This window comes from Heterodontus francisci, chromosome 27 (genome assembly GCF_036365525.1).
Source record: "Heterodontus francisci isolate sHetFra1 chromosome 27, sHetFra1.hap1, whole genome shotgun sequence".
In the NCBI taxonomy this organism is placed as follows: Eukaryota; Metazoa; Chordata; class Chondrichthyes; order Heterodontiformes; family Heterodontidae; genus Heterodontus; species Heterodontus francisci.
Window position 1 is genome coordinate 9,203,717 of NC_090397.1, and position 26,522 is coordinate 9,230,238.

Below are 26,522 nucleotides of genomic sequence, written 5' to 3' on the forward strand. Positions count from 1 at the left end.
GAGAAGCATTTCAGAGACTGCTAAGGTGATACAATCCAAGACATGGTCAGACCAGTTAGTCACATGACTAACCTGCTTGGCAACCTGGGGTTTTCTGAATTGTACAAACAGTTTGAACTGAGAGTGTCTGTTTGCTCATGGACTGACAAGATCTCTCCTGTCTGCTCCCATCTCTTTCTCACAAGCCTCTGAATCCACTGAAGACGGATGAACCCCAAGAGAGAAAAGTCTCCTACAGCAGACAAGGTTTAAGAAGAATACTGGGCACCAATAAAAAGCAAGATCTACCTGCAATCAAGGACTCTACAGTGAGCTCGAAGAACCATAACAAAAACTCTTCAGATATTGCCTCAAACTTTTCCACTTTATTTTTCTTCTGCTCTTTTGTCTCTATTTGCATGTGTGTATTGCATATGCATGCTAGTGTGGGCGTGTTGTGTATCTGTAGGTGTCAACCAAATTAGAGTTTAAGTTTAATTAATTTCAACTTTTCTTCTTTAAACCTAAGAAAGCCTGGTTGTGCTGGTTTCTTTGCCTTATAATTGGAAAGTGGTGAACAAGGATTCACCAAGGGAGAGCTCAAACACTGTGTGTTTAAACAAAACCCTGTTACGGTAAGACCAGGTGAAGGCTGAAAGGAAACCCTAGACCTCTTTCTCACCCGGTCGTAACATCTGTCTTTGGGAAATTGTTAGCCGCTATTATTAAAAACATTATAGCAGGGCACTTAGAAAAATTCTAAGTAATCAGGCAGAGTCAACATGGTTTAGTGTAAGGGAAATCATGTTGAACCAATTTATTGGAATTCTTTGAAGAAGTAACATGTGCTGTGGATAAAAGGAAACCGGTGGATGTACTATACTTGGATTTCCAGAAGGCATGTGATAAGATTCCACATAAAAGGTTATTGCGAAAAATAAAAGCTTATGGTGTAGGGGGTAACATATTGGCATGGATAGAAGGTTGGCTAGCTAACAGGAAACATAGAGTAGGCATAAATGGGTCATTTTCTGGTTGGCAAGATGTAACGAGTGGTGTGCCACAGGGATCTGTGCCGGGGCCTCAACTTTTTACAATTTATATAAATGACTTGGATGAAGGGGCCGAAGGTATGGTTGTTAAATTTGCTGATGGCGCAAAGGTAGGTAGGAAAGTAAGTTGTGAAGAGGACATAAGGAGGCTACAAAGGGATGTAAATAGGTTAAATGAGTGGGCAAAGATCTGGCAAATGGAGTTTAATGTGGGAAAATGTGAAATTGTCCATTTTGGCAGGAAGAATAAAAAAAGCATATTATCTAAATGGCGAGAGATTGCAGAGTTTTGAGATGCAGAGAGCTCTGGGTATCCGAGTACATGAACTGCAAAAGGTTCGTATGCAGGTTCGGTATGTAATTAGGAAAGCTAATAGAATGTTATTGTTGATTGCGAGGGGAATTGAATACAAAAGTAGAGAGGTTATGAACCACAGTCTGTAACCTCATGGCCCAGCATCTCCCTCACTCTACCACTAACATCAAGCCAGGGGACCAGCCCTGGTTCAATGAGGATTGTAGTAGAACATGCCAGAAGTAGCGCCAAGCCTCTCTAAAAATAAGGTGCCAACCTGGTGAAGCTACAACACAGGACTGCATGCATGCTAAACAGCAGAAGCAGCATGCAATAGACAGGGCTAAGCGATCCCACAACCAATGGATCATCTCAAAGCTATGTAGTCCTGCCACATCCAGACATGAATGGTGGTGAACAATTAAATAACGAACCGGAGGAGGATGCTCCACGAACATACCCATCCTCAATGATGGGGGAGCCCTGCGTATCAGTGCGAAAGATGAGGCTGAAGCATATGCAACCACCTTCAGCCAGAATTGCCAAGTGAATGAATCATCTTGGCCTCTTCCTGTGGTCCCCAGCATCACAGATGCCAGTCTTCAGCCAGTTTAATTCACTCCACATGATATTAAGGAATGGCTGAAGGCACTGGATACTGCAAAGGCTATGGGACCTGACAACATCCCGGCAGTAGTACTGAACAACTAGCCGAGCCCATAGCCAGGCTGTTCCAGTACAGCTACAATACAGGCATCTACCCGACAATATGGAAAATTGCCCAGGTATGCCTTGTACACAAAAAGTAGGACAAATCCAATACAGCCAAATACTGGCCCAATAGTCTACTCTCAATCATCAGCAAAGTAATGGAAAGTGTCGTTGACAATGCTATCAAGTAACATTTACATAGCAATAACCTGCTCACTGATGCTCAGTTTGGGTTCTGCCAGGGTCACTCAGCTACAGACCTCATTACAGCCTTGGTCCAAACATGAACCAAAGAGCTGAATTCCAGAGGTGTTGTAACAACGACTGCCCTTGACATCAAGGCCGCATTTAACTGAGTATGGCATCCAGGAACCCTCGCAAAACTGGAGTCAATAGGAATCAGGAGGAAAACTCTCTGCTGGTTGGAGTCATACCTAGCACAAAGGAAGATGGTTGTGGTTGTTGGACATCAATCATCTCTGTCCCAGGACATCACTGCAGGGGTATGGGGAGGCGGTGGCGTAGTGGTATTGTCACTAGACTAGTAACTCAGAGACCCAGGGTATTGCTTTGGGGACATGGGTTCGAATCCCTTTGAATCCCACCACAGCAGAAGGTGGAATTTGAATTCAATTAATAAATCTGGAATTTAAAGCTAGTCTAATGATGGCCATGAAACCATTGTTGATTGTTATAAAAACCCATCTGCTTCACTAATGCCCTTTAGGGAAGGAAATCTTCTGTCCTTACCTGGTCTGGCCTACATGTGACTCTGGACCCACAACAATGTGGTTGACTCTTCCATGCACTCTGAAATTGCCTAACAAGCCACTCAGTTGTATCTAACCACTACGAAATCAATAAAAAAGAATGAAATTGGACGGACCATCCAGCATCAGCCTAGGCACTGGAAACAACAACGGCAAACCCAGCCCTGTCGACCCTGCAAATTCCTCCTTACTAACATCTGGGGGCTTGTGCCAAAGTTGGGAGAGCTGTCTCACAGACTAGTCAAGCAACAGCCTGACATAGTCATACTCACGGAATCATAACTTACAATGTCCCAGACACTGCCATCACCATCCTTGGGTATGTCCTGTCCCATCGGCAGGACAGACCCAGCAGAGGTGGCGGGCGGCACAGTGGTATAGTTGGGAGGGAGTTGCCCTTGGAGTCCTCAACATCGACGCTGGAGCCCATAAACTCTCCTGGCATCAGTTCAAACATGGGCAAGGAAACCTCCTGCTGATTGTCACCTACTGCCCTCCCTCAGCTAATGAGTCAGTACCCTTCCATGCTGAACACCACTTGGAGGAAGCACTGAGGGTGGCAAGGGTGCAGAATGTAATGGTAGAGGAATTCAATGTCCATCACCAAGAGTGGCTCGGTAGCACCACTACTGACCGAGCTGGCCGAGTCCTAAAGGACATAGCTGCTAGACTGGGTATGCAGAAGGTGGTGAGGGAACCAACAAGAGGGAAAAACATACTTGATCTTGTCCTCGCCAATCTGCCTGCCGCAGATGTATCTGTCCATGACAGTATTGGTAGGAGTGACCACCGCGCAGTCCTTGTGGAGACAAAGTCCCGCCTTCACATTAAGGATACCCTCCATCGTGTTGTGTGGCATTACCACCGTGCTAAATGGGATAGATTTTGAACAGATCTAACAATACAAAACTGGGCATCCATGAGGCGCTGTGGGCCATCAGCAGCAGTGGAATTGTACTCAACCACAATCTGTAACCTCATGGCCCGGCATATCTCACACTCTACCATTACTATCAAGCCAGAAGACCAACCCTGGTTCAATGAAGAGTGCAGGAGGGCATGCCAGGAACAGCACCAGGTATACCTCAAAATGAAGTGTCAACCTAGTGAAGCAACAACACAGGACTACTTGCGTGCCAAACTGCGTAAGCAGCATGCGATAGACAGAGCTAAGCGATCCCATAACCAACGGATCAGATCTAAGCTCTGCAGTCCTGCCACATCCTTTCGTGAATGGTGGTGGACAATTAAACAACTAACTGGAGGAGGTGGCTCCACAAATATCCCCATCCTCAATGATGGGGGAGTCCAGCACATCGGTGCAAAAGATAAGGCTGAAGCATTTGCAACAATCTTCAGCCAGAAGTGCCGAGTTGATGATCCATCTCTGCCACCTCCTGAAGTCCCCAGCATCACAGATGCCAGACTTCAGCCAATTTGATTCACTCCACGTGATATCAAGAAACGACTGAAGGCACTGGATACTGCAAAAGCTATGGGCCCTGACAATATTCCGGCAATAGTAATGAAGACCTGTGATCCAGAACTTGCTGCGCCCCTAGCCAAGCTGTTCCAGTACAGCCACAACACTGGCATCTACTCTGCAATGTGGAAAATTGCCCAAGTATGTCCTGTCCACAAAAAGCAGGACAAGTCCAACCCGGCCAATTACCGTCCCATCAGCCTACTCTCAATCATCAGTAAAGTGATGGAAAGTGTCATCAACAGTGCCATCAAGCGGCACTTGCTTAGCAATAACCTGCTCAGTGACACTCAGTTTGGGTTCCGCCAGGGCCCCTCAGCTCCTGACCTCATTACAGCCTCGGTTCAAACATGGACAAAAGAGCTGAGCTCAAGAGGTGAGGTGAGAGTGACTGCCCTCGACATCAAGGCAGCATTTGACCAAGAATGGCATCAAGGAGCCCTAGCTAAGCTGAAGTCAATGGGAATCAGGGGGAAAACCCTCCGCTGGTTGGAGTCATACCTAATGCAAAGCAAGATGGTTATCATTGTTGGAGGTCAATCATCTGAGCTCCATAACATCACTGCAGGAGTTCCTCAGGGTAGTGTCCTCGGCCCAACCATCTTCAGCTTCTTCATCAGTGACCATCCTTCTATCAAAAGGTCAGAAGTGGGGATGCTCGCTGATGATTGCACAATGTTCAGCACCATTTGCGATTCCTCAGATACTGAAGTAGTCTGTGTATATATGCAGCAAGACCTGGACAACATTCTGGCATATGCTGATCAGTGGCAAGTAACATTCGTGCCACACAAGTGCCAGGCAATGAACATCTCAAACAAGAGAGAATCTAACCATCTCTCTGTGACACTCAATGGCATTACCATCACTATAACCCCCACTGTGTACACCCTAGGGATTACTAATGACCAGAAACTGAATTGGACTAGCCATATAAATCCTGTGGCTACAAGAGCAGATCAGATGTTGGGAATTCTGCCGCAAGTAACTCGCCTCCTGTCTCCCCAAAGCCTGTCCACCATCGACAAGGCACAAGTCAGGAGTGTGATGGATACTCTCCACATGTCTGGATGAGTGCAGCTCCAACAACACTCAAAAAGCTCAACACCATCCAGGACAAAGCAGCCCGCTTGATTGGTACCCATCCACCACATTCAACATTCACTCCCTCCATCACCAAAGCACAGTGGCAGCAGTGTGCATCATCTACAAGATGCACTGCAGCAACTCACCAAGGCTCCTTCGACAGCACCTTCCAAATCCGTGACCTCTACCATCTGGAACAAGGAAAGCGGACACACGGGAACGGCATCACCTGCAAGCTCTCTTCCAAGTCACATAACATCCTGACCGTTCCTTCAGTCGCTGGGTCAAAAATCTGGAACTCCTTTCCTAACAGCACTGTGGGCGCACCTACATCAGATGAACTACAGCAGTTCAAGGTGGCTCATAACCACCTTCTCAAAGGCAATTAGGGATGGACAACAAATGCTGGCCCTGCCAGCAATGTTCAAATCCCATTAAAGAATATGTTTTTAAAAATCATTGTCAGGTTCTGCAACGTAGTGACAGGTGCAGGTGCTTACCCACTAAACTGTCGTAAGAAGAGCTGGGCTTAGAGAATATGTGGAATATGAATGTGCGTGGAGGCGGAAGATGTGGGTTAGGGTTCTTCATGAATACTTTGCGTCTGTCTTCACAAAAGAGGGAGATGATGCAGATATTGTAGTTGAGGAGTGTGAAATATTGGATGTGATAAACATAGGGAGGGGGAAGTATTAAGGGGGTTAGCATCCTTGAAAGTGGATAAATCAGGAACGAATGAAATATAGTCCAGGCTGTTGAGAAGCCAGGGAAGAAAATAGCAAAGATCTGACCATCATTTTCCAATCCTCACTGGGTACAGGTATGATGCTGGAGCATTGGAGGTCTGTTAACCTTGTACCCTTGTTTTAAAAAAGGGAGCAAGGGATAGACCTAATAACCACAGGCCTGTCAGTCTAACCTCAGAGTGGGTTAATTACTGGAATCAATTGAGACAGGATAAACTATCACTTAGAAAGGCAGAGCAATCAGGAATAGGCAGCATGACTAACTCGATTGTATTTTTTGAGGAAGTAACAAGGATTGTTGAGAGTTATGCAGTTGACATGGTCTACATAGATTCCAGCAAGGCTTTTGACAAGGTGTGATATCACAGACTGGTTAAAAAATTAGATCCTATGGGATTCAGAGGAATGTAGCAAGCTGGATACAAAATTGGCTCAGAGGCAGGAAACAAAGGGTAACGGGTATTTTTGCAACTAGAAGTTTGTTTTCAGTTGGGTTCTACAGGGCTCAGTACTGGATCCTGTGCTTTTTGCAGTATATATAAACAATTTGGACGTAAATATAGAGGGGGGGGGGAAAATGACACAAAAATTGGCCGTGTGGTTGAGAGCAAGAATAATAGCTGTGGATTGCAGGAAGATATCAATGGACTGGTCAGGTGGGCAGAAAAGTGGCAAATGGAATTTAACCCAGAGAAGCGTGAGGTGATGCATTTGGGAGGTCAAATTAGGCAAAGGAATACACAATAAATGGGATGATACTGAGAAGTGTAGAGGAACTGAGGGATCTTGGAGTGAATGTCCACAGATCACTAAAGGTAGCAGGACAGGTCGATAAAGTGGTTAAGGCATATGAAATCCTTTCCTTTATTAGCCAAGGTATAGAATATAAGAACAGGAAGGTTATGCTGGAACTATATTAAACATTAGTTAGGCCACAACTTGAGGACTGTGTGCAGTTCCGTTCACCTCATTACAGAAAGGATGTAATTGCATGAGAGACAGTACAGAGGAGATTTACGAAGATGTTGCCAAGACTGGAAAATTGCAGCTATGAGGAAAGATTGGATAGCCTGGGATAGTTCTCCTTGAAACAGAGGTAGAGGGGAGATTTGATCGAGACGTACAAAATTGTGAAGGGGCCTGGATAGAGTGGATGGGAAGGGCCTATTTACCTTAGCATTGGGGTCAGTGACTAGACGCCATAGATTTAAAGTGATTGGGAGAAGCATTAGAGGGGAGATGAGGAAATAGTTTTTCACCCAGAAGGTGGGAGGAGGTCTGGAACTCACTGCCTGAAAGGGTGGTGGAGACAGAAAACCTCATCTCATTTAAAAAGGTGTCTGGATGTGCACCTGAAGTGCGGTAACCTGTAGGGTTATAGACCAAATGCTGGAATTAGGCTGGGTAATTCTTTTTATTTCAGACAGTACAGACACAATGGGCCAAGTGGACTCTTTCTGTGTTGTAAACTTTATGATTCTAACTTCTATGAATATTCAAAGCAAGAAAAATGCACCATACTCCTTCAAACAAACAAAGGCATTGGTCAAGTCCCGTGAAAGGGCTCGCTCACACTATTATACAAAATCTCTCTCAACATCTGTAAAATTAGTGCACATTAAAATTACACAGCTTGGAAACAATTTTTATTGGTTCAACATACACCTGAATTCACATTTTAACATGTGTAGGGAGTCAAACTAGAACAGTTGTGTCTACAATTAAATTAGTTTGTCATGTACACTTTGCAGCGCAGTACAAACCCCTGACCGAGTCAGTGCAACCCCAGATACAACATCTAATTGCTGAATATAAAAAAAAAGTACTCAAAAATTGTACACATGGTTATTCTTAAAAATAAAAGCAGTTACTCTCGCATTTCTCCATCTTCTTCCTCCTCCTCAACTCCTCTGATGTACAGAACATTGTTACACCTGTTGAACAGAAAGGAAATGGTCAGTGTCCAACAAGGTTTTGCTCTGTGCCATATGACCATGTTACAACTCTCACACAATCTAAATTGAATGATTGTTTTTAAAATGAAGCAAGTCACCAGTAGGGTTTAGTTAATTATCTCCAGTTACCAACTTTTAATAAAGAAATCACAGTAAACCTACAAACAATTGGAAGTATTCAAAGAAGCATTTGGCATGATGCAAAGCCCGTACATACCTCTAACGGGCAGAAGCTCTGCTAGTACAGTTAGACAACCATGGTCAACAAATGAGTTAAGAAGCTAAAAGAGGTTTACACACACAAGGAAAAGTGAAAATGCAACAAATTGAGAAAGCTATAAAAAGCAACAAAGATGCAAACAAAGTAATGAGGTGAAAATAAACAATTATGAATAGAAGAACTTGGAAGGGATATCAAAGCTAACAGCAAAGCGTTTTATAACTATATTGAGATAGATAGTGGTAATGGGAGAATGTGGGTCCATTAAAGGTAGAGGCAGATAAATTTTAATCTTAAATCGGACACCTCACTGAAGGAGGCAATTCGGCCCATGTGCCTGTGCTGGATCTCTGGCAGAGCTATCCAATTAATCTCCGTTCCCTGTTCTTTCCCCATAGCCCTGCTAAATTTTCCCATTCAAGTATACATCCAATTCCTTTTCGAAAATTACTGTCGATTCTGCTTCCACTCCCCCTTCAGGCAGTGCATTTCAGATAACTCGTGTAAAAACACTCGCCATTGCCCCTCTAGTTCTGTTGCCAATTACCTTAAGTCTGTGTCGTCTGGTTACAACCCTTCTGCCACTGATAGAAAAATGAGGAGAAACTATCAAAACCGTTCTTGGCTTTGAACACCTCTATTAAATCTCCCTATAACCTTCTCTGCTCCAGGAAAACAACCCCAGCTTCTCTCGTCTTTCCACGTAAATCAAGACCTTCATCCCAGGTAGCATTCTAGTAAATCTCCTCTGCACCCTCACCAAAGCCTTGAAATCCTTCCTAAAATGCGGTGACCAGAATTATACACAATACTCCAGGTGGGACCAAATAGTGATTTATAAAGGTTTAGCATAGCTTCCTTGCTTTGTACTGCTAGCATCTCTTTATAAAGCCAAGGAACCCATATGCCTTTTAAAAAAAAGCTTTTTCAATTTGGCCTGTCACATTCAAAGGCTTGTGCACATACATTCCCAGGTGTCTGTTTCTGTAATGCCTTTAAAATTGTACATTGCCCCATCTCATTCTTCCTATAAAAATGTAGCACTCCACACTTTTCTGCATTAAATTTCATTTGGTATGTGTCCGGCCATTTGACCAGTCTGCCTACATCCTCCTGAAGTATGTTACTTTCCCCCCATCACTGTTACTGCATTTTTTAATTTCAGCCCTGTATACCAAGCCCAAGTCAGTAATATATATTAAAAAGAGCAGTGATCCCAACACTGACCCCCGGGGAACACCACTGCATACGTCCCTCCAGTCTAAAATACAACTGTGCACCATTACTTCCTGCTTTCTGTCCCTTAGCCAATTTTGTATCCATGCTGCCATTGTCCCATTAATCCCTTAGGAGTTTCAACTCACTAATAATTATATCATGTGCTATTTTAGCAAATATCTTTTGAAAGTCCATATACAATCAACCACACTAACCTTCATCAACCCTCTCCATTACTTCAAAGAACTCAATCACATTAGTCAAACACAATTTTCCTTTAACAAAGCCTTGCTGGCTGTCATTTATTGTCATATTTTCCAAGTGACATTGGATTATTGTCTCAGAGTTTCCCCACCATGGACATTAGGCTGACTGGCCCTCAGTTATCAGTAAATCAGAAAATTCCCATGCAGGCCACACACAAGTTGGCTCCTTTAAACGCGAGGCCACACAAAACAACTTAAGGGGCCACACACTTGGAAAAAAAAAAATTAGTTGGAATGTTATCAGGTTTATCCCTTACCCATTTTTTGAACCGGGGTGTAACATTTTTAATCCTCCAAACCTCTGATACCACCTCAAAATCCAAAGAAGATTGTGGATACAGCCTCTGCTATTTCCACCCTTACTTCCCTCAACAATCTGGATGTATCCATCTGAACAGGGTGACTTTTCTACCTTGTGCACTTCCAAACTTTTAAGTCCCTCCTCTTTGCCTTTTTTTTTTAATCCCATCTAATTTCTCTACTACCTCCTCCATTTTGTTGTTGTCAGTTCCTCAAAACAACGATGACATCACCAGGCATTCATGATGTGTTGACTCAACAGGCCAATCCTGGAGCCACAGATCTTTGGGCAGAGAGGAGTCGCCCTGAGAAAGGGGGGGTTCTCAAGCTAGGGTTCTGCTTCCATTGCATAAACTCTGCTGCAGAGAAGCAATCAGTTTCTGACTGCGTTGCGGCTTGTTGGATGAAGCACTGCCACTTGGTACAGTTTGTGGCAAGTTGCGGCCAGGCACCAATGTCAATTTGTCCCCTTTTTAATGAGACCTTTTGTTAAAATGGCAGTCACAGACCTGAAACGTTAACTCTGTTTCTTTCTCCACAGATGCTGACCATTTCCAACATTTTCTGTTTCTACTTCTGGATTACTAGTCCTGTAACATAACCACTGTTACCATACCATCCCGGTGGCCCTCCTCCACCCCCTGCCAATTAGTTTAAACCCTCCCCCACAGCGCTAGTTATCTTCCCCACAATGACACTGGTCCCAGCCATAATGAGGGACACCCTGTCCACTTTCTACACATTTCTCCTGCCCAGGAATCTGAAGTTCGCCCTCTGGCACTATTTCTCCAACCACACATTAATCTGCTTCATGATGGCAAATAAGGATAATGACAAGTCTTTTAAATGAATACTTTGCATCTGTTTTTATGGTGCAGGAAAAGGACAAAATACAAGTTATACAAGGGAACCCAAAATTACGTCAAGAGGAGGAATTTAGTGGTTTAATGCAATGAAGAAAATAAAGGGACACAAGAAAAACCTCCTTGAGGATTCCCTCACCAAAGGAGGTAGCTTCTCTCTATCCACCCCATCTAATCCTTTAAATCATCTTAAACACCTCAATTAGATCATCCCGTCAATCTTTTTATCCTGCAGGTACCTATGATTTCCAAATCATTAATAAATGGGGCTGTGAAAAATTGTAGCCAACTCGCAGAAAGACGGCAAATACCTGCTGGCACCAGCACAAACCTATGCTTTTGGCCAAGTGTCAATTACTACATTCAATATTAATAAACTAAGCAAGGGGAGAAGTGGATTAGATACCAGGCTTTCACATCAGGTCCTGGATTCAAAGCCAGCCCAGTTTGATGAAATGAAAGCCTCCTCAGCATAAAGCAAGTGCCCTGAAGAGAGCCACAGGATCAAACAGCTCCCCAATTTCATAGCCAAGTGGTAATAATAGGACAGCCTAAGGTAGGAAGTCTCACATTAGTGCAATGGGATATCCTGAATTTGGGGCTGAAGCACAATGGTGGGACACAATAGAGGTAGCTTCACTATACATCCAAGCCAAGGAGTTCTTGATACTGACACAGAATGCCTGAAATAAAACTGTTCCACTGCCTATTATCAACATAAAGCAGTTAATAAAAATGACCATATTTCCTGAAGATGGCATTCAAAAAAAATCACAAACTCAGCAACACTCTTGAACATTCAATCCATGGACTTTGGTTCAAGCAATTGGCCAATACTGCAAGTGACTTACAGGACCAGCAGCCAGTGACGTTACTGATTGCATAAAACATGTGTAGTTAAAAGATTCCATTACATTTTCAGTTCTGAATTGAAGTGCTGAGTTCCGGTGTCAGCCATGGCTCAGTTGGTAGCAGTCCTGTCCGAATCATGTCCCACTCAGGACTTCAGCACAAAAATCAAGGTTGACACTCCAGTGCAGTACTATCGGTGGTGACGGGATTCGGATAAGACTTTAAACCGAGGTCCTGACTACTCTCTCAGCTATGGGCAAAAGATCCCATGCCACTATTTCGAAGAAGAGCAGGGGAGTTATCCCTGGTGTCTCAGCCAATATTTATTCCCTCAATCAACATCCCACGAGCAACTTATCTAGTCATCATCACATTGCTGCTTGTGGGAGCTTGCTGTGCACAAGCTGTTTGCTATGTATGAAGAGAGATTGGGTCGATTAGGCTTGTATTCGCTGGACTTTAGAAGAATGAGAGGGGATCTCATAGAAACCTACAAAATTCTAACAGGACTGGACAGACTAGAAGCAGGAAGGATGTTCCCGATGGCGGGGGAGTCCAGGACCAGGGGTCACAGTCCAAGGATAAGGGGTAAGCCATTTAGGACTGAGATGAGGAGGGATTTCTTCACCCAGAGCGTGGTGAACTTGTGGAATTCTCTACCACGGAAAGCAGTTGAGGCCAAATCATTAAATATATTCAAGAAAGAGTTAGATATCGTTCTTAGGGCTAAAGGGATACGGGGAGAAAGTGGGAACTGGGTACTGAGTTTGGATGATCAGCCATGATTGTATTGAATGGCAGAGCAGGCTCAAAGGACCGAATGGCCTACACCTGCTCCTATTTTTCTATGTTTCCTACATTAGTGACTACACGTCAAAAAAGTACTTAATTGGCTGTAAAAGCACATTGAGACATTCTATAGTTATGAAAGACACTATATAAATGCAAGTTTTCTTTCTTTAAAAGTAATTCTCACCTTATTAGGACTTCTCCAAGATGACCCGCTAAAGCACCATCAATATATTCTTCTGTGTTTGCCAGCTTGAACAAGAACAAAATGATTAAATGTTTTCTCCTGATAAAAGGGTACATTGGGTTAAAAATTTGTACTGAGCAGTGGGATACACTGAAGGAAATCAGTATTGAGGGGGATAACAATAGCTTTCCTCACTTAACAAATCAACACTGGATCACCCCTGTGCACAGCATCCATTGAGAGCCTCCAGACATGGCACAAACTCCATACAGTTTGCAGGGAAGAGAATTACTCCAAATTTTTCCTCCCTCCAGTCTTCCATACTAACATCTGCGACACAGGGTCCCAGTGCTGAACGAGGCACACCAGGCTCCGGATGTCTGCTTTAAAGCTGTGTTGGGAGCCAAGACCCCCTAATTCACAGCAGTGCAGCTGAGATCAGGAGCATACAGAACACGTCAGGGTTTACTCAGCACAGACCTTTCACAACTGCAAATCGGACATAAATGCTAACTTAGGTGGAGAGCATTTAAAAAACAAATGGTTCCATCACCAAATGTTTGTAGGCTGAAAGGGAGATGGTTGTTGGTGTTTTCACACCTTTTAAATATTTAAGTACACCAGACTGCAAAATCCAGATTTACTTTACACAACTGTACATCTTATAGTAGATTATACAGTCACACCTTAGAGGATTTTCAGCAACCTGTTATAATTAACAGATTGAAAATTAGTGCATATGGCTAAGGCAGTGTCACCTGGGGCCGGTCAGTGATTTTTATGGACAACAGTGGCTTATTAGTGAAAGTGCCAACCTATTCCTTACCTGCATGTTCATGTAACCATCAACTGACACCAAGTAGCCCTTATATTCCATTCCCCACTTCAACTTTACCATGACAGGTTTGCCAGTCAATCCATTAAGGAAAGGCTTCGGATTCAAAGGTAAACTCTGGAGGGGAGAAAAAAAGAGCAGATAGAAAGAGGACACTACACCAACTACATGATGCTCCATTCCACCAAAACCCCTAGGGCTGGTGGCAAGGTGAAACAGATCACCCCTGAGGTCGGAGGGGGGGGGGGGGAAAAAGAGAAACAGATCACCCCCGAGGTCAGGGTGCGGGGGAGACACACAGAACACCCCCGAGGTTGGGATGGGGGGGGGGGCACAGATCACCCCCGAGGTCGGGAAGGGGGGGGGGGGGCACAGATCACCCCCGAGGTCGGGAAGGGGGGGGGGGGGGGGGCACAGATCACCCCCGAGGTCGGGAAGGGGGGGGGGGGGGGCACAGATCACCCCCGAGGTCGGGAAGGGGCACAGATCACCCCCGAGGTCGGGAAGGGGGGGGGGGGGGCACAGATCACCCCCGAGGTCGGGAAGGGGGGGGGGGCACAGATCACCCCCGAGGTCGGGAAGGGGGGGGGGGGGGCACAGATCACCCCCGAGGTCGGGAAGGGGGGGGGGGGGGGGCACAGATCACCCCCGAGGTCGGGAAGGGGGGGGGCACAGATCACCCCCGAGGTCGGGAAGGGGGGGGGGGGGGGGCACAGATCACCCCCGAGGTCGGGAAGGGGGGGGGCACAGATCACCCCCGAGGTCGGGAAGGGGGGGGGGGGGGCACAGATCACCCCCGAGGTCGGGAAGGGGGGGGGGGCACAGATCACCCCCGAGGTCGGGAAGGGGGGGGGCACAGATCACCCCCGAGGTCGGGATGGGGGGGGGGGGAAGAGAAACAGATCACCCCCGAGGTCGGGAAGGGGGGGGGCACAGATCACCCCCGAGGTCGGGATGGGGGGGGGCACAGATCACCCCCGAGGTCGGGATGGGGGGGGGCACAGATCACCCCCGAGGTCGGGGGGGGGGGGGGCACAGATCACCCCCGAGGTCGAGATGGGGGGCAGGGGGGGGGGGTGGGAGAGACACAGATCACCCCCGAGGTTCCGGGGGGGGGGGGGGGGGGGGGAGGCGGCTGCATAATCCCTTCCTCCAACCGCCGCTGAACAGCGAACTTCAGACTCCAGGACTAGGCCGCACCCGGTTTGCGGCCCGAGCACCGGAACCCTGCGGCCTGCTCCACACCCAGCCCGGACAGCGTGCAACGGGAGACGGGGAAGTAACGGTACTGGGGTCAGGGTCAGGGTCTCAGTCCCACGGACTCACCATGGCAGCAGCAACGGCTCCAGGAAAAACACGCGCGCCAAAGACCGAAAGCAGAGGCTGCCGGGAGAGACGCACCCTCACCTTTCACCTCTGACCCCGCGCGCTGATTGGACAGGAACCAGGCAGGCGTGTAACCATAGAGACCGGTATAGGCCGTAAATGCCCGAATATCTCACAGAGCAGTGACTGTCAAAGTGGATTCATGCTTTTCCTGAACAGATTTTATAGCATATGACAATAACAATAACCGATCTCCAGTAAGATTAATGATTTATAATGGTTTGTACAGAAAGCTCTGATACATTTTGAGAACAGTGCAGTTTGCAATGCCTCCGAGGGAGTGGGTTGCGCCATGGTCAAGACAAGAGTAAAGAAAGGGCATTGGCCGGAGGTGGGAGTGGAGTACGGCCGCCACATGTGCAGCATCGAGTGGACTGACTGTCTCCCCTCATGGAAGAGCGCTGAGAGTGACACCAAGATCATCAGGTGGCGAACGCCAAAAATTGATCGATGATAGTGTGTGAACTACTATTCTGCAGTTTTGGGGTGAGTTGGAGGATTGTAGAATTCTAGACCTTTTGGTGGAAAAGAAGAGAATATTTTAAGCCATATTAGTCCAAAATTTACTGTTCATAATATTGCAATCAACAGATCCTAAAAGACTTGATGTCTGAACTTGAATTCATGTTTTCAAACATTTGTACTTATGGAAAAAGTAAAATGACAAAAGTATTTGAAACAGCTTCGTACAGCCACTGCAAGTACATGAGCTGAAGTCAGGGAGGGCCATCTGACAATAACAACGTTTAGGGAGATGGTCACACTGCAGGTTTGGAGAATGCAGGCAGATAGGGAATGGGCCAACAGGCAGTCTCAGAGAACCAGGCAGGTAGTGCAGGAGTCCCCTGATATGGTCTCACTCGCTGATCGGTTTTCCATTTTGGATACTGGTGAGGGTGATGGTTCCTCAGAGGAGTGCAGTCAGAGCCAAATTTGTGGCACCACAGGTGGCTCAGCTGCATAGTACGGGAGGAAGAGGAGTGGAAGAGCAGTAGTAATTGGGGACTCGTTAGTTAGGAGAACAGACAGGCGTTTCTGCGGCAGTAAACGTGACTCCAGGATGGTGTGTTGCCTCCCTGGTGCCAGGGTTAAGGATGTCATGGAGTGGCTACAGGACATTCTTCTGGGTGAAGGTGAACAGCCAGAGGTCGTGGTCCACATTGGTACCAATGGCATAGGTAAGAAGGGGGATGAGGTCCTGAAAGTAGATTTTAGGGAGCTAGGAATGAGATTAAAAAGCAGGAGCTCAAAAGCAATAATCTCCCAGTTCCACATGCAAGTGAGCATAGGAATAGGAGAATTGAGCAATTGAACACGTGGCTAGAGAACTGATGTAGGAGGGAGGGCATCAGATTTCTGAGGCATTGGGACTGGTTCTGGGGCAGGTGGGACTTGTGCAAGATGGACGGGTTGCATCCTAGCAGGACTGGGACGAATATCCTCGCAGGGAGATTTGCTAGTGCTGTTGGGGAGGGTTTAAACTAAATTGTCAGGGGGTTGGGAACCTGAGAGGGAGCTAAGATTGGAGGGAAGCAAAACTGGTAACTTGTCAGGGGTGTGGAAACCAGGAGCAAGTATCAGAGTGGAATACCAAAGTGCACAGAATACTGGGGCAGATAGATAGCATTAGAATAGGGAATGGTAAGTTATTATGTGGGGTTAGCGTAAGGGTGAAAGTAATGAAGTCTGAATCTGGGTTAATGTGGAGTGTGGTTAATAAGACTGGTGAGGTATAGGTGCAGATTGCCGTGTGGAAATATGATGTTGTGGCTATAACAGAGATCTGGCTCAAAGAAGAGCAGGACTGGGTGTTAAATATTCCTGGATACAAGGTGTTCAGGAAAGAGAGGAAAGGGAAAAACGGGGGAGGGGTGGCAGTATTGATTAAGGAGAGTATTGCAGTGCTGGAGAAAAAGGATGTCCCAGAGGGGTCAAGGACAGAATCAATTTGGCTGGAGCTAAGGAAAAAAAAGGTGCGGTTACATTGCTCGGTGTTGTCTGTAGGCCACCAGTTCGTGGGAAGGATGTGGAGGAACATATTTGCAAGGATGTTACAGAGAGTTGCAAAATTTATAGGGTAGTTATAATGGGGGACTTTAATTATCCAAACATAGACTGGGATAATAGTAGTGTAAGGGGCAGTGACGGGCAAGAGTTCCAAGACTGCGTTCAGGAATATTTTCTAAACAGTATGTTGCTAGTCCAGTGAGAAAGGAGGCACTGCTAGACCTGATTCTTGGGAATGAGTTGGGCCAAGTGGATTAAGTATCAGTAGGAGAGCATTTAAGGGATAGTGATCATTGTATCATAAGATTTAGGCTGACTATGGAAAAGAGGAATCCAGGGTAAGAATAATTAACTGGGGGAAGGCCAACTTCAATGGGGTAAGAATGGAGCTGGGGTAAATAAATTGGAGTCAAAGGCTGGCAGGAAAACCAGTCGATGAACAATGGGCCACCTTCAAAGAAGAGATAGTTCAGGCACAGTCAAGGTATGTTCCCTCAAAGGGGAAAAGTAGGGCAAACAAATCCAGAGCTCCCTGGATGACAAAAGAGGTAGAGATTAAGATAAGGAAGAAAAAGTGTGCTTATCACAGATGCCAGGTAGAAAATAGTATTGAGAACCAGGCTGAATATAGAAGGTCCAGAGGAGAAGTGAAAAAGCAAATAAGAGAAGCAAAGAGAGAGCATGAAAAGAGACTGGCAGCTAGTATTAAAGGAAATCCCAAAGTTTTCTATCGATATATAAAAAGTAAAAAGGTGGTAAAAGGAGGAGTGGGGCCGATTATGGACCAGAAAAGGGATTTACACATGGAGGCAGAGGGCATAGCTGAGGTATTAAATGAATACTTTGCATCTGTCTTACCAAGGAAGAAGATACAACCCAGGCAATGTTGAAAGAGGAGGTAGGTCAGACACTAGAGGGGTTTAAAATTGATAGAGGAAGTATTTCACTGACCTGTAACGTTAACTCTGCTTCTCTCTCCACAGATGCTGCCAGACCTGCTGAGTATTTCCTGCATGTCTTGTTTTTATTTTATATTAGATAGGCTGTCTGTACTTAAATTGGATAAAACACCAGGACCAGATGAGATGCATCCAAGGATACTGAGGGAAGTGAGGGTGGAAATCGCAGAGGCACTGGCCATAATTTTTCAGTCTTCCTGAGATTCGGGGGTGCTGCCAGAGGAATGGAAATTTGCAAACGTTATATCCATGACCAAAAAAGGGTGTAAAGATAAGCCCAGCAACTACAGGTCAGTCAGTTTAACTTCTGTGGTGGGAAAACATCTAGAAAAAATAATTCGGGACAAAATCAATAGTCACATGGGCAAATGCAAGTTAATTAAGGATAGCCAGCATGGATTTCTCAAGGGAAAATCATGTTTAACTAACTTGCTGGAGTTTTATGAGGTGGTAACAGAGAGAGTTGATGACGACGATTTTGATGATGTGGTGTACATGGACTTTCAAAAGGCATTTGATACAGTGCCACGCAGCAGACTTGTGAGCAAACTTGTAGCTCCTGGAATAAAAGGGACAGTAGCAACATGGATACGAAATTGGCTGAGTAACAGGAAACAAAGAGTAGTGGTTAATGGATGTTTTTCGGGCTGGGGGAAATTTTGTAGTGGAGTTCCCCAGGGATCAGTGTTGGGACCCTTGCTTTTCCTGATATATATTAATGACCTAGAGCTTGGTGTACAGGGCACAATTCAAAGTTTGCAGATGATACGAAACTTGGAAGCATTGTGAACTGTGAGGAGGATAGTGTAGAACTTTAAAACGACATAGACATGTTGGTGGAATGGGCAGACAGGTGGCAGATGAAGTTCAATGCAGAGAAATGTGAAGTGATTCATTTTGGTCGGAAGAACATGGAGAGACAATATAGAATAAAGGGTACAATTATAAAGCGGGTGCAGGAGCAGAGGGACCAGGGTGTATATGTGCATAAGTCATTGAAGGTGGCAGGACAGGTTGAGAGAGCAGTTAATAAAGCATACAGTATCCTGGGCTTTATTAATAGGGGCATAAAGTGCAAGAGCAAGGAAGTTATGTTGAACTTGTATAAGACATTAATTTGGCCTCCGCTGGAGTATTGCGTCCAGTTCTGGGCGCTTCACTTTAGAAAAGATGTGAGGGCATTGGAGAGAGTACAGAAAGGATTCACGAGAATGATTCCAAGGATGAGGAATTTCAGATCATATATGAAGATAGATTGGAGAAGTTAGGACTATTTTCCTTGGAGAAGAGAAGGCTGAGAGGTGATTTGATAAAGGTATTCAAAATCGTGAGGTGTCTGGACAGAGTAGATAGCGAGAAACTGTTCCCACTTGTGAAAGGATCGAGAACAAGAGGGCACAGATTTAAAGTGTTTGGTTAGAGAAGAGAAAGTGACATGAAGAAACACTTTTTCACGCAGCGAGTGGTTAAGGTCTGGAATGTGCTGCCTGAGAATGTGGTGGAGGCAGGTTCAATTGAAGCATTCAAAAGGGAATTAGACAGTTATATGTAAAAGAAGAATATGCAGAGTTACGGGGAGAAGGCAGGGGACTGGAACTGAGGGAATTGCTCTTTCAGACAGCCAGTGCAGGCACGATGGGCCGAATGGCTGCCTTCTGCATTGTATCGATTCTGTGAAGTCATGGACAGTACTAAGCCCAGAAGCAAGAAACAAACCAAGAACAGAAAGCGTGTAGAGAGTTAAATAGAATTCGGATTTATGGAGCTCAGTGATGGACAGCTGCAATATGTTGTGTGCTTATAAATTTTATCCAACGGAGCAATAAAACCTGCAAAACTAAAGTGACACTTTAACGAAAGCATCGTTTTTAACAGTGTTTCAGATTGCTAAGAGTGAGAAAGCCCATATTATTGGAGAGGAGCTGATTCTTCCAGCTGCTGTAGTAGAGTGCTGCAAAGTGATGGTGAGTGAAGACATAGCACACAAGTTGAAGGCCATACCAGTTAGTGGAGGAATTCAGGAACTTTCAAGAGATATAAAATGCCAATTGACAGAAAGGCTTTGTGAATGTGTGGAGTTTGCAATTCAACTCGATGAGACAACTGGTAGAACAGCACAATTATTAGTTTATGTTTGCCATGTTTGGCTGGGGAACATTTTAGTAAGTTTTCTTTTTTGTCAGACACTACCAGACTGAACAAATGGGTAAGGAAATATTCAAGTTACTGGATAATTTCATGGAATTAGAATCACTTAAGTGAGAGAACTGGATTGCTGTTTGCAGACTGTGCTGGAGAACTGGATTGCTGTTTGCAGACTGTGCTGGAGAACTGGATTGCTGTTTGCAGACTGTGCTGGAGAACTGGATTGCTGTTTGCAGACTGTGCTGGAGAACTGGATTGCTGTTTGCAGACTGTGCTGGAGAACTGGATTGCTGTTTGCAGACTGTTCTGGAGAACTGGATTGCTGTTTGCAGACTGTGCTGGAGAACTGGATTGCTGTTTGCAGACTGTGCTGGAGAACTGGATTGCTGTTTGCAGACTGTGCTGGAGAACTGGATTGCTGTTTGCAGACTGTGCTGCCACTGTGACATGATTGGTGTTGTTGAAAGAATAAGGACTGTAAAACCACGGGTAATGGTAACATGTTGTATGTTGCGTTGCCAAACCCTTGCTTCAAATAGAATGGAACCTGAATTGCACGCTATATTAAATGCAGTTGTCACAGCTGTGAATTTTGTGAAGTACAGACCTGTGAATTCACATCTGTTTACAAAGCTGTGTTCAGAAACACAGTGATTCCTGACAACGCGGCAGCCCACTGACGTCATCAGAGTGCGCCAAGATGCGCACATGCGTGGCTACATCTTGCCAGGACTAAGTGGCTTGTGCGCGGGATGACGTCATCGTGCAGCGCCAACGTCATCACGTATCCGCCCCGGTCCATCTTCATGCATGCGTGATAAAGCGTCATCAGGTATCCAGCCCCCCACTCAGCTGGAGGAAGTGGCTGAATGGGAGACTTTGAGACTGGAGCTCGATCACCATAACTCGCTCCTGCCCCACTTAAAGCCTAGCTGGGGTATAAAATTAAATCCCGACCTGGGCCCGACCCGACCACCGCCAACCCGAACCTGACCCGAGCCCGAGTGCTTTAATTTTTTTTCGCGTCCGACCCTACCCGACACGAATATCATTCATCCGTTCCGGCAGCAGGCTATTCCTGCAGCTGGAGTTGTGGGGAATCATGGGTAAGTTTGATCCCGTGACTTCCCGGAAGCAGCACTGTCCAGCCTGACTCAGCCAGGCTTTAGCCCCACTGGCTGCTCTCCCCCTTGGCAACTTGCTTTGCCCCCCCCACCGGTCGCTTCCCCCCCTCAAATGCCCGCTCCAGACCTCTCTGCTCCCCCCCACACCCCTGGCGGATTGTTCCTTGCTTCACGCCACCCTGCTTTCCGGCTGCTCGCTCCCCGCTTCCGCGCCCCCCCCCAGCCACCAGCTCTAGGCTGCCCTGCTTCCCTCCCCTCGGGCACGCACTCCTACGTCGCCCCGTCACCCTTTACTTCAGCCTTGCTTCTTCGGGCGGCGCGTGTGACTGATAAAATGTGGGAGCGAGTGGCCGAGAGGAGGGAAGCAGCACAGCCTGGGGCTGGTGTCTGGAGGGGAGGGGTGGGGGGGGCAGCGGGGAGCGAGTGACCAGAGAGCGGGGTGGTGTGAGCGGCAAACAATTGGCCAGGGGAGTGTGGTGAGGAGCAGCGAGGTCGGGAGTGAACGGCTGAGGGGGGGAAGCGGCCAGTGGGGTGGAGGGGGAAGAAAGCGAGTTGCCGAGGCGGGAGTTCAGCCAGTGGAGTGGGAGCTAGTAGCTGCGTTTGGCTGAAATCAGTCCTGGTCAGTCATATAAACGAGTCACAACAACGGATTAGCAGCACATTTTATACTCTGCCTCTAGTGACAATTCACTATCTTCCAATGGAAATTTAATCATAAAATTCCTTTTGTATTTAATAGGATTTCTGTAATATTAAATGGATCTGAGGACTACAGTTAGTATCCTCTAACTACGTAGGAGCATATTACTGGGCTTCCATCCAACTGAATGTAAGGTTAGTTTGCTAGAATGAACTAGCCATGAGCATTTCCTGTGATGAATTGAGCAGTGCCATCTTTAATCCTGGCAGCTGGCTGAGCGTCGCAGACACTGACATTCCAGTTGAAGAGCCTGCATTTGCGTATGTGCAAGTACTGCGCCACCTAGTAGTTGCGTTGTCAGCAAATGCAGCCGTTCAGAAATGGATGCAGGACAGGAAAAACTATTGTTTTACACTGAAGTATGTTGATTATCTCATGACAGAGTCCTAAAAAGAGCTTTTTGAGCTTTGTAAAGAGCTGCTGGAGTTTCTTTCTGTGCACAATCCCGCATTAGCTGAAAACCTCACTGACCAATTATGGATAATGAAACTTGCATACCTAACTGACATTTTTAACCTGTTAAGTATGCTGAATCTATTAATACAAGGGGGCAATACAATCATACTTAAAGTGAGTGACAAGATTTCAATATTTAGGAAGAAAATTGAAATTTGGAAATCTAGACTGAGCAATGATGTTTCAGATGTTTTCCTGCTACTGACTTGAGTCTCTGGATGCAAACACAATGACATTTGAGTGTAGGAAAGAAAGGATCATTGCTGATCTTGCATCATTGGCATCACCTCTCTCCCCAAAAATCCAACCCTTGATCCTTCAGTCCTTGCTAACTACTGCCACATCTCCAACCTCCATTTCGTGCCAAAATCCTTGAACGTGTTGTCGTCTCCCAAATTCATGCCCATCTTTCCCGAAACCCCTTGTTTGGATTCCTCCAGTCAGATTTCTACCCCATCACAGTACAGAAATGGCTCTTATCAAAGTCACAAATTACATCCTGTGTGACTATGATAAAGGCAAGCTATTCCTTCTCGGCCTTCTCAACCTGTCAGCATGGTTGACCACTTCATCCTCTGCCATTGCCTCTTCACTTGTCCAGCTGGGCAGGACTGCTCTTACCTGGTTCCATTCTTATCTATCTAATCATAGCCAGAGAATCATCACCATCAATGGCTTCTTTCCCAGTCACACACCATCTCTGGTGTCCCCCAAGGAGCAATCCTTGGCCCCTTCCTATTTCTCTTCTACATGCTGCCCTTTGGCAACATCATCTGAAAACATGTCAGTTTCCACATGTATGCTGACAATACCCAGTTCTACCTCGCCACCATCTCTCTCGACCCCTCCACTGTCTCTAAATTATCAGACTGCTTGTCTGACATACAGTAATGGATCAGCAGAAATATCCTAAAATATTGAGAAGACTGAAGCCATCATCTTTGGTCCCTACCACAAGCTCCACTTCCTCACCACTGACTCCATCCCTCTCCCTGCTAACTGTCTTAGGCCGAAACAGACTAATCACAGCCTTGTCATATTTGATCCCAAGATGAATTTTCAACCACATATCTGCCTATTTCTACCCCTGTAGCATCACTGACTCTGCCCCTGTTTCAGTTCTGCTACTGAAACCCTCGTCCATGCCTTTGTTACCTTTAGATTTGACTATTCCAATGCACTCCTGGCTGGACCCGCACATTCTACTCTCTGTAAACTTGAGATCATCCACAGCTCTGCTGCCCATGTCCTAACGCGCACCAAATCCTGTTCACCCATCACCCCTGTGCTTGCTGACCTACATTGGCTCCCAGTCACTCAATGCCTTGATTTAACAATTCTTATCCTTGTTTTCAAATCCTTCTTGGTCTGGCCCTTCACTATCTCTGTAATCTCCATTAAAGGTGCTATATAAATACAAGTTGTTGTAGTATTTCAGTGTTTATTTTGAAAGTATAAACTCAGAAAAGTACAATTGAATATGGGGATGCAGCGATCATGATGCACAATTAACTTGCGCCCGTTGATTGCAATGAAGGCATGACGGCAGATTCGTGCTAGCTGCTCAATTCAATGATTGTTGCGTGAAGCCAGTGCTTCTTATGCTGTTCATTGGCTGCATGCACTAATAGAGGGCTCATTATTGTGAGTGCCCAGGGCTATTTAAAGGCAGCCTGCACCTCGTAATGGGGAGGTGCCTTGTGGCTGTTGGAGATGCTGAGAGTATTTTCAAATATCAGCTTTGGAAGATTTAACAATGGCGGATCGTGGTAGGTAGTGCGCGCCAAGATTTTCAGACTCTGCACTGGAGGTCTTGGTGAAAGAGGTGGAAAGGAGGAGAGATGTCCTGTATCCTCATGGGGGCAGGAGGTCCTTCAGAAAGATGCTGAGGAGGCAGTAGGAACAGATAGCAATTCAGGTCAATGCCAGGCCTATAGCTGCAAGAACATGGGTGCAGTGCAGGAAGAAGTTTAAAGATCTCACATGTATTGTCAAGGTTAGTGAGTTTATCTTCAAATGCCATATCCAACAAACTGCACTACTAGCCTCATCCACTGCTCAATTCTCTACATCCCCATCACTTACCTACCTGTCATGGGCAAATCTCTATCAATCATGTGCTTTACCTCACCCTCAAACACTTAGCACTATTGCAAGCTTCAAACCCACATCACACAGTTTGCATACACTGGTAGCTATTCAACCAGGGCAGCCACATCACCCGAAGATATTGCAGGGCATTCACTGACACACTTCCCTCTTTCTTGCAGGAGAAGGTGGCACACAACAGAAGGACTAAACTGGAGGAGGACAAATGCATCTGCATATTCTAACCCCATGGAGGAGACAGTGCTAGCTATCAAGGGAAGAGGCTTCACTGAGGCTGTGGCTACTAGCAGGGCTGAAGCAATTGATGATAAGGGTATTTACATGTCTACCCCCCCCCACGCTTTCTCTCATCCTCATTCTTCCTCAGCACATAGTCTCTTCTGACTGAGAAGCTGTAACTGGTATAAGCATGCACTCTTACCTTCTCCTCTATCCTCACCATAACCCTTGTCCCTTTTTCATATCAGGTAGCCAAGAACTGAATCTGCCCAGGTGGGGGGTTGCGGGGTGGTGAGGGCGAAAGGATAGTGCAGGTGCCAGGTCACTAGAGGGTGAGGTCACACACTATTTCTGCTGCAGAGGACTCAGATGAGGACTTCGATGGGCTACAGAAGAAGGCTGATAGGTGTACACACCCAAATGCTTGGTCCAATAGAAAGCCTGCACTTAGTGTCAAGGAGCTGGAGGAGTCCAGCACCAACTTGGCATAGGGCTTTTCACAAAGCTTAGAGCCAATCCTTACCATCATATAACTGGTGATCACCACCATCAGTACACCTGTGGAACCAACCATGATGCAGAGACTGATGGCCGATGTCTCAATTTCCATTGCAGCACAAGCGGCTTCCACGAAAACTCTGCATGCTGCAGTGAATGCTCAGATTGCTGTCATTATAGCTCTGGATTCCAGTGTTCAAAGGGGCTTCCAGGGTGTCACAGCAGTCCAGCAATCTGTTCTCCAACAGATCAGTAGGATTGCTGAGGTGCTGCGCTGGGGGAGTGGCAGTGGTTCCATGGCACACAAAACTGTTGTCCTCTTTCAGGATGACAACATTCATCATCCCACCACCGTCACACCTTCAGTGCCCTTCTTGTTGCTTGCCAGGCAGCCAGCCCACACTACTGCCATCCATGTTGAGATGATGCAGTCTGAAGCTGGGCTTTCTCGGCCCAGAACAGCCCAAGATTACTCTCCAAGGCCATCTGCAGTCTCCTCCACTGAAAGCTAGCACCCTCCAGCAGCCATACTGCAGCCACTGGGGTAGCACTGTGTAAGAGCACTAGGACAGGTAAAGACACATGGAAGATGCACTGAGGGAATGAAAAGGGTGATTAGTTTATTTTTGTCTGCATTATGTAATGATTTAATTTATAAATCTGGATTTTATGTTGGCTTTTACTTTTGCATTATGGGCAAGAGGACAATGTGATGGTCAGTGACAGGAAAGGTGAAGAGTGTGGGAAATTAGGGCTGAGGTTACTGGTATCACTCATCAATTATCTGATCACATAAAACCTGGGCAGTCTATGTTGTAGCCTCCCTTCCTCTTCCTGTTTCACCACTTGCTCCTCTTCCACATCCTCTTCCTCCTCAAAGAAAGAAAGAAAGAACAAAGAAAATTACAGCACAGGAACAGGCCCTTCGGCCCTCCAAGCCTACGCCGATCCAAATCCTCTATCTAAACCTGTCGCCTATTTTCTAAGGGTCTGTATCTCTTTACTTCCTGCCCATTCATGTATCTGTCTAGATGCATCTTAAAAGACGCTATCGTGCCCGCGTCTACCACCTCCACTGGCAACGCGTTCCAGGCACCCACCACCCTCTGCGTAAAGAACTTACCACGCATATCCCCCCTAAACTTTTCCCCTTTTACTTTGAACTCGTGTCCCCTTGTAATTGAATCCCCCACTCTGGGGAAAAAGCTTCTTGCTATCCACCCTGTCTATACCTCTCATGATTTTGTACACCTCAATCAGGTCCCCCCTCAACCTCCGTCTTTCTAATGAAAATAATCCTAATCTACTCAAC

General features: G+C 46.1%; 1 protein-coding gene and 1 long non-coding RNA gene across 2 annotated transcripts; one reads left to right on the forward strand and one right to left on the reverse strand.

The window, feature by feature from the left end:
• Positions 1–7,751: 7,751 nt before the first annotated feature.
• snrpf (small nuclear ribonucleoprotein polypeptide F) lies at positions 7,752–15,023 on the reverse strand. The gene is made up of 4 exons (XM_068059680.1): positions 14,934–15,023; positions 13,599–13,724; positions 12,773–12,837; positions 7,752–8,056 (listed from the first exon to the last, which is right to left on the reverse strand). Exons 1-4 carry the CDS (start codon positions 14,934–14,936, stop codon positions 7,990–7,992), a joined length of 261 nt encoding a protein of 86 aa, XP_067915781.1. The 5' UTR covers positions 14,937–15,023; the 3' UTR covers positions 7,752–7,989.
• A 52-nt stretch (positions 15,024–15,075) lies between these two features.
• On the forward strand, positions 15,076–20,659 carry LOC137384966 (uncharacterized). The gene is made up of 3 exons (XR_010977704.1): positions 15,076–15,479; positions 17,984–18,249; positions 20,245–20,659. It is a non-coding gene; the product is annotated as an uncharacterized lncRNA (long non-coding RNA).
• Positions 20,660–26,522: the final 5,863 nt, after the last annotated feature.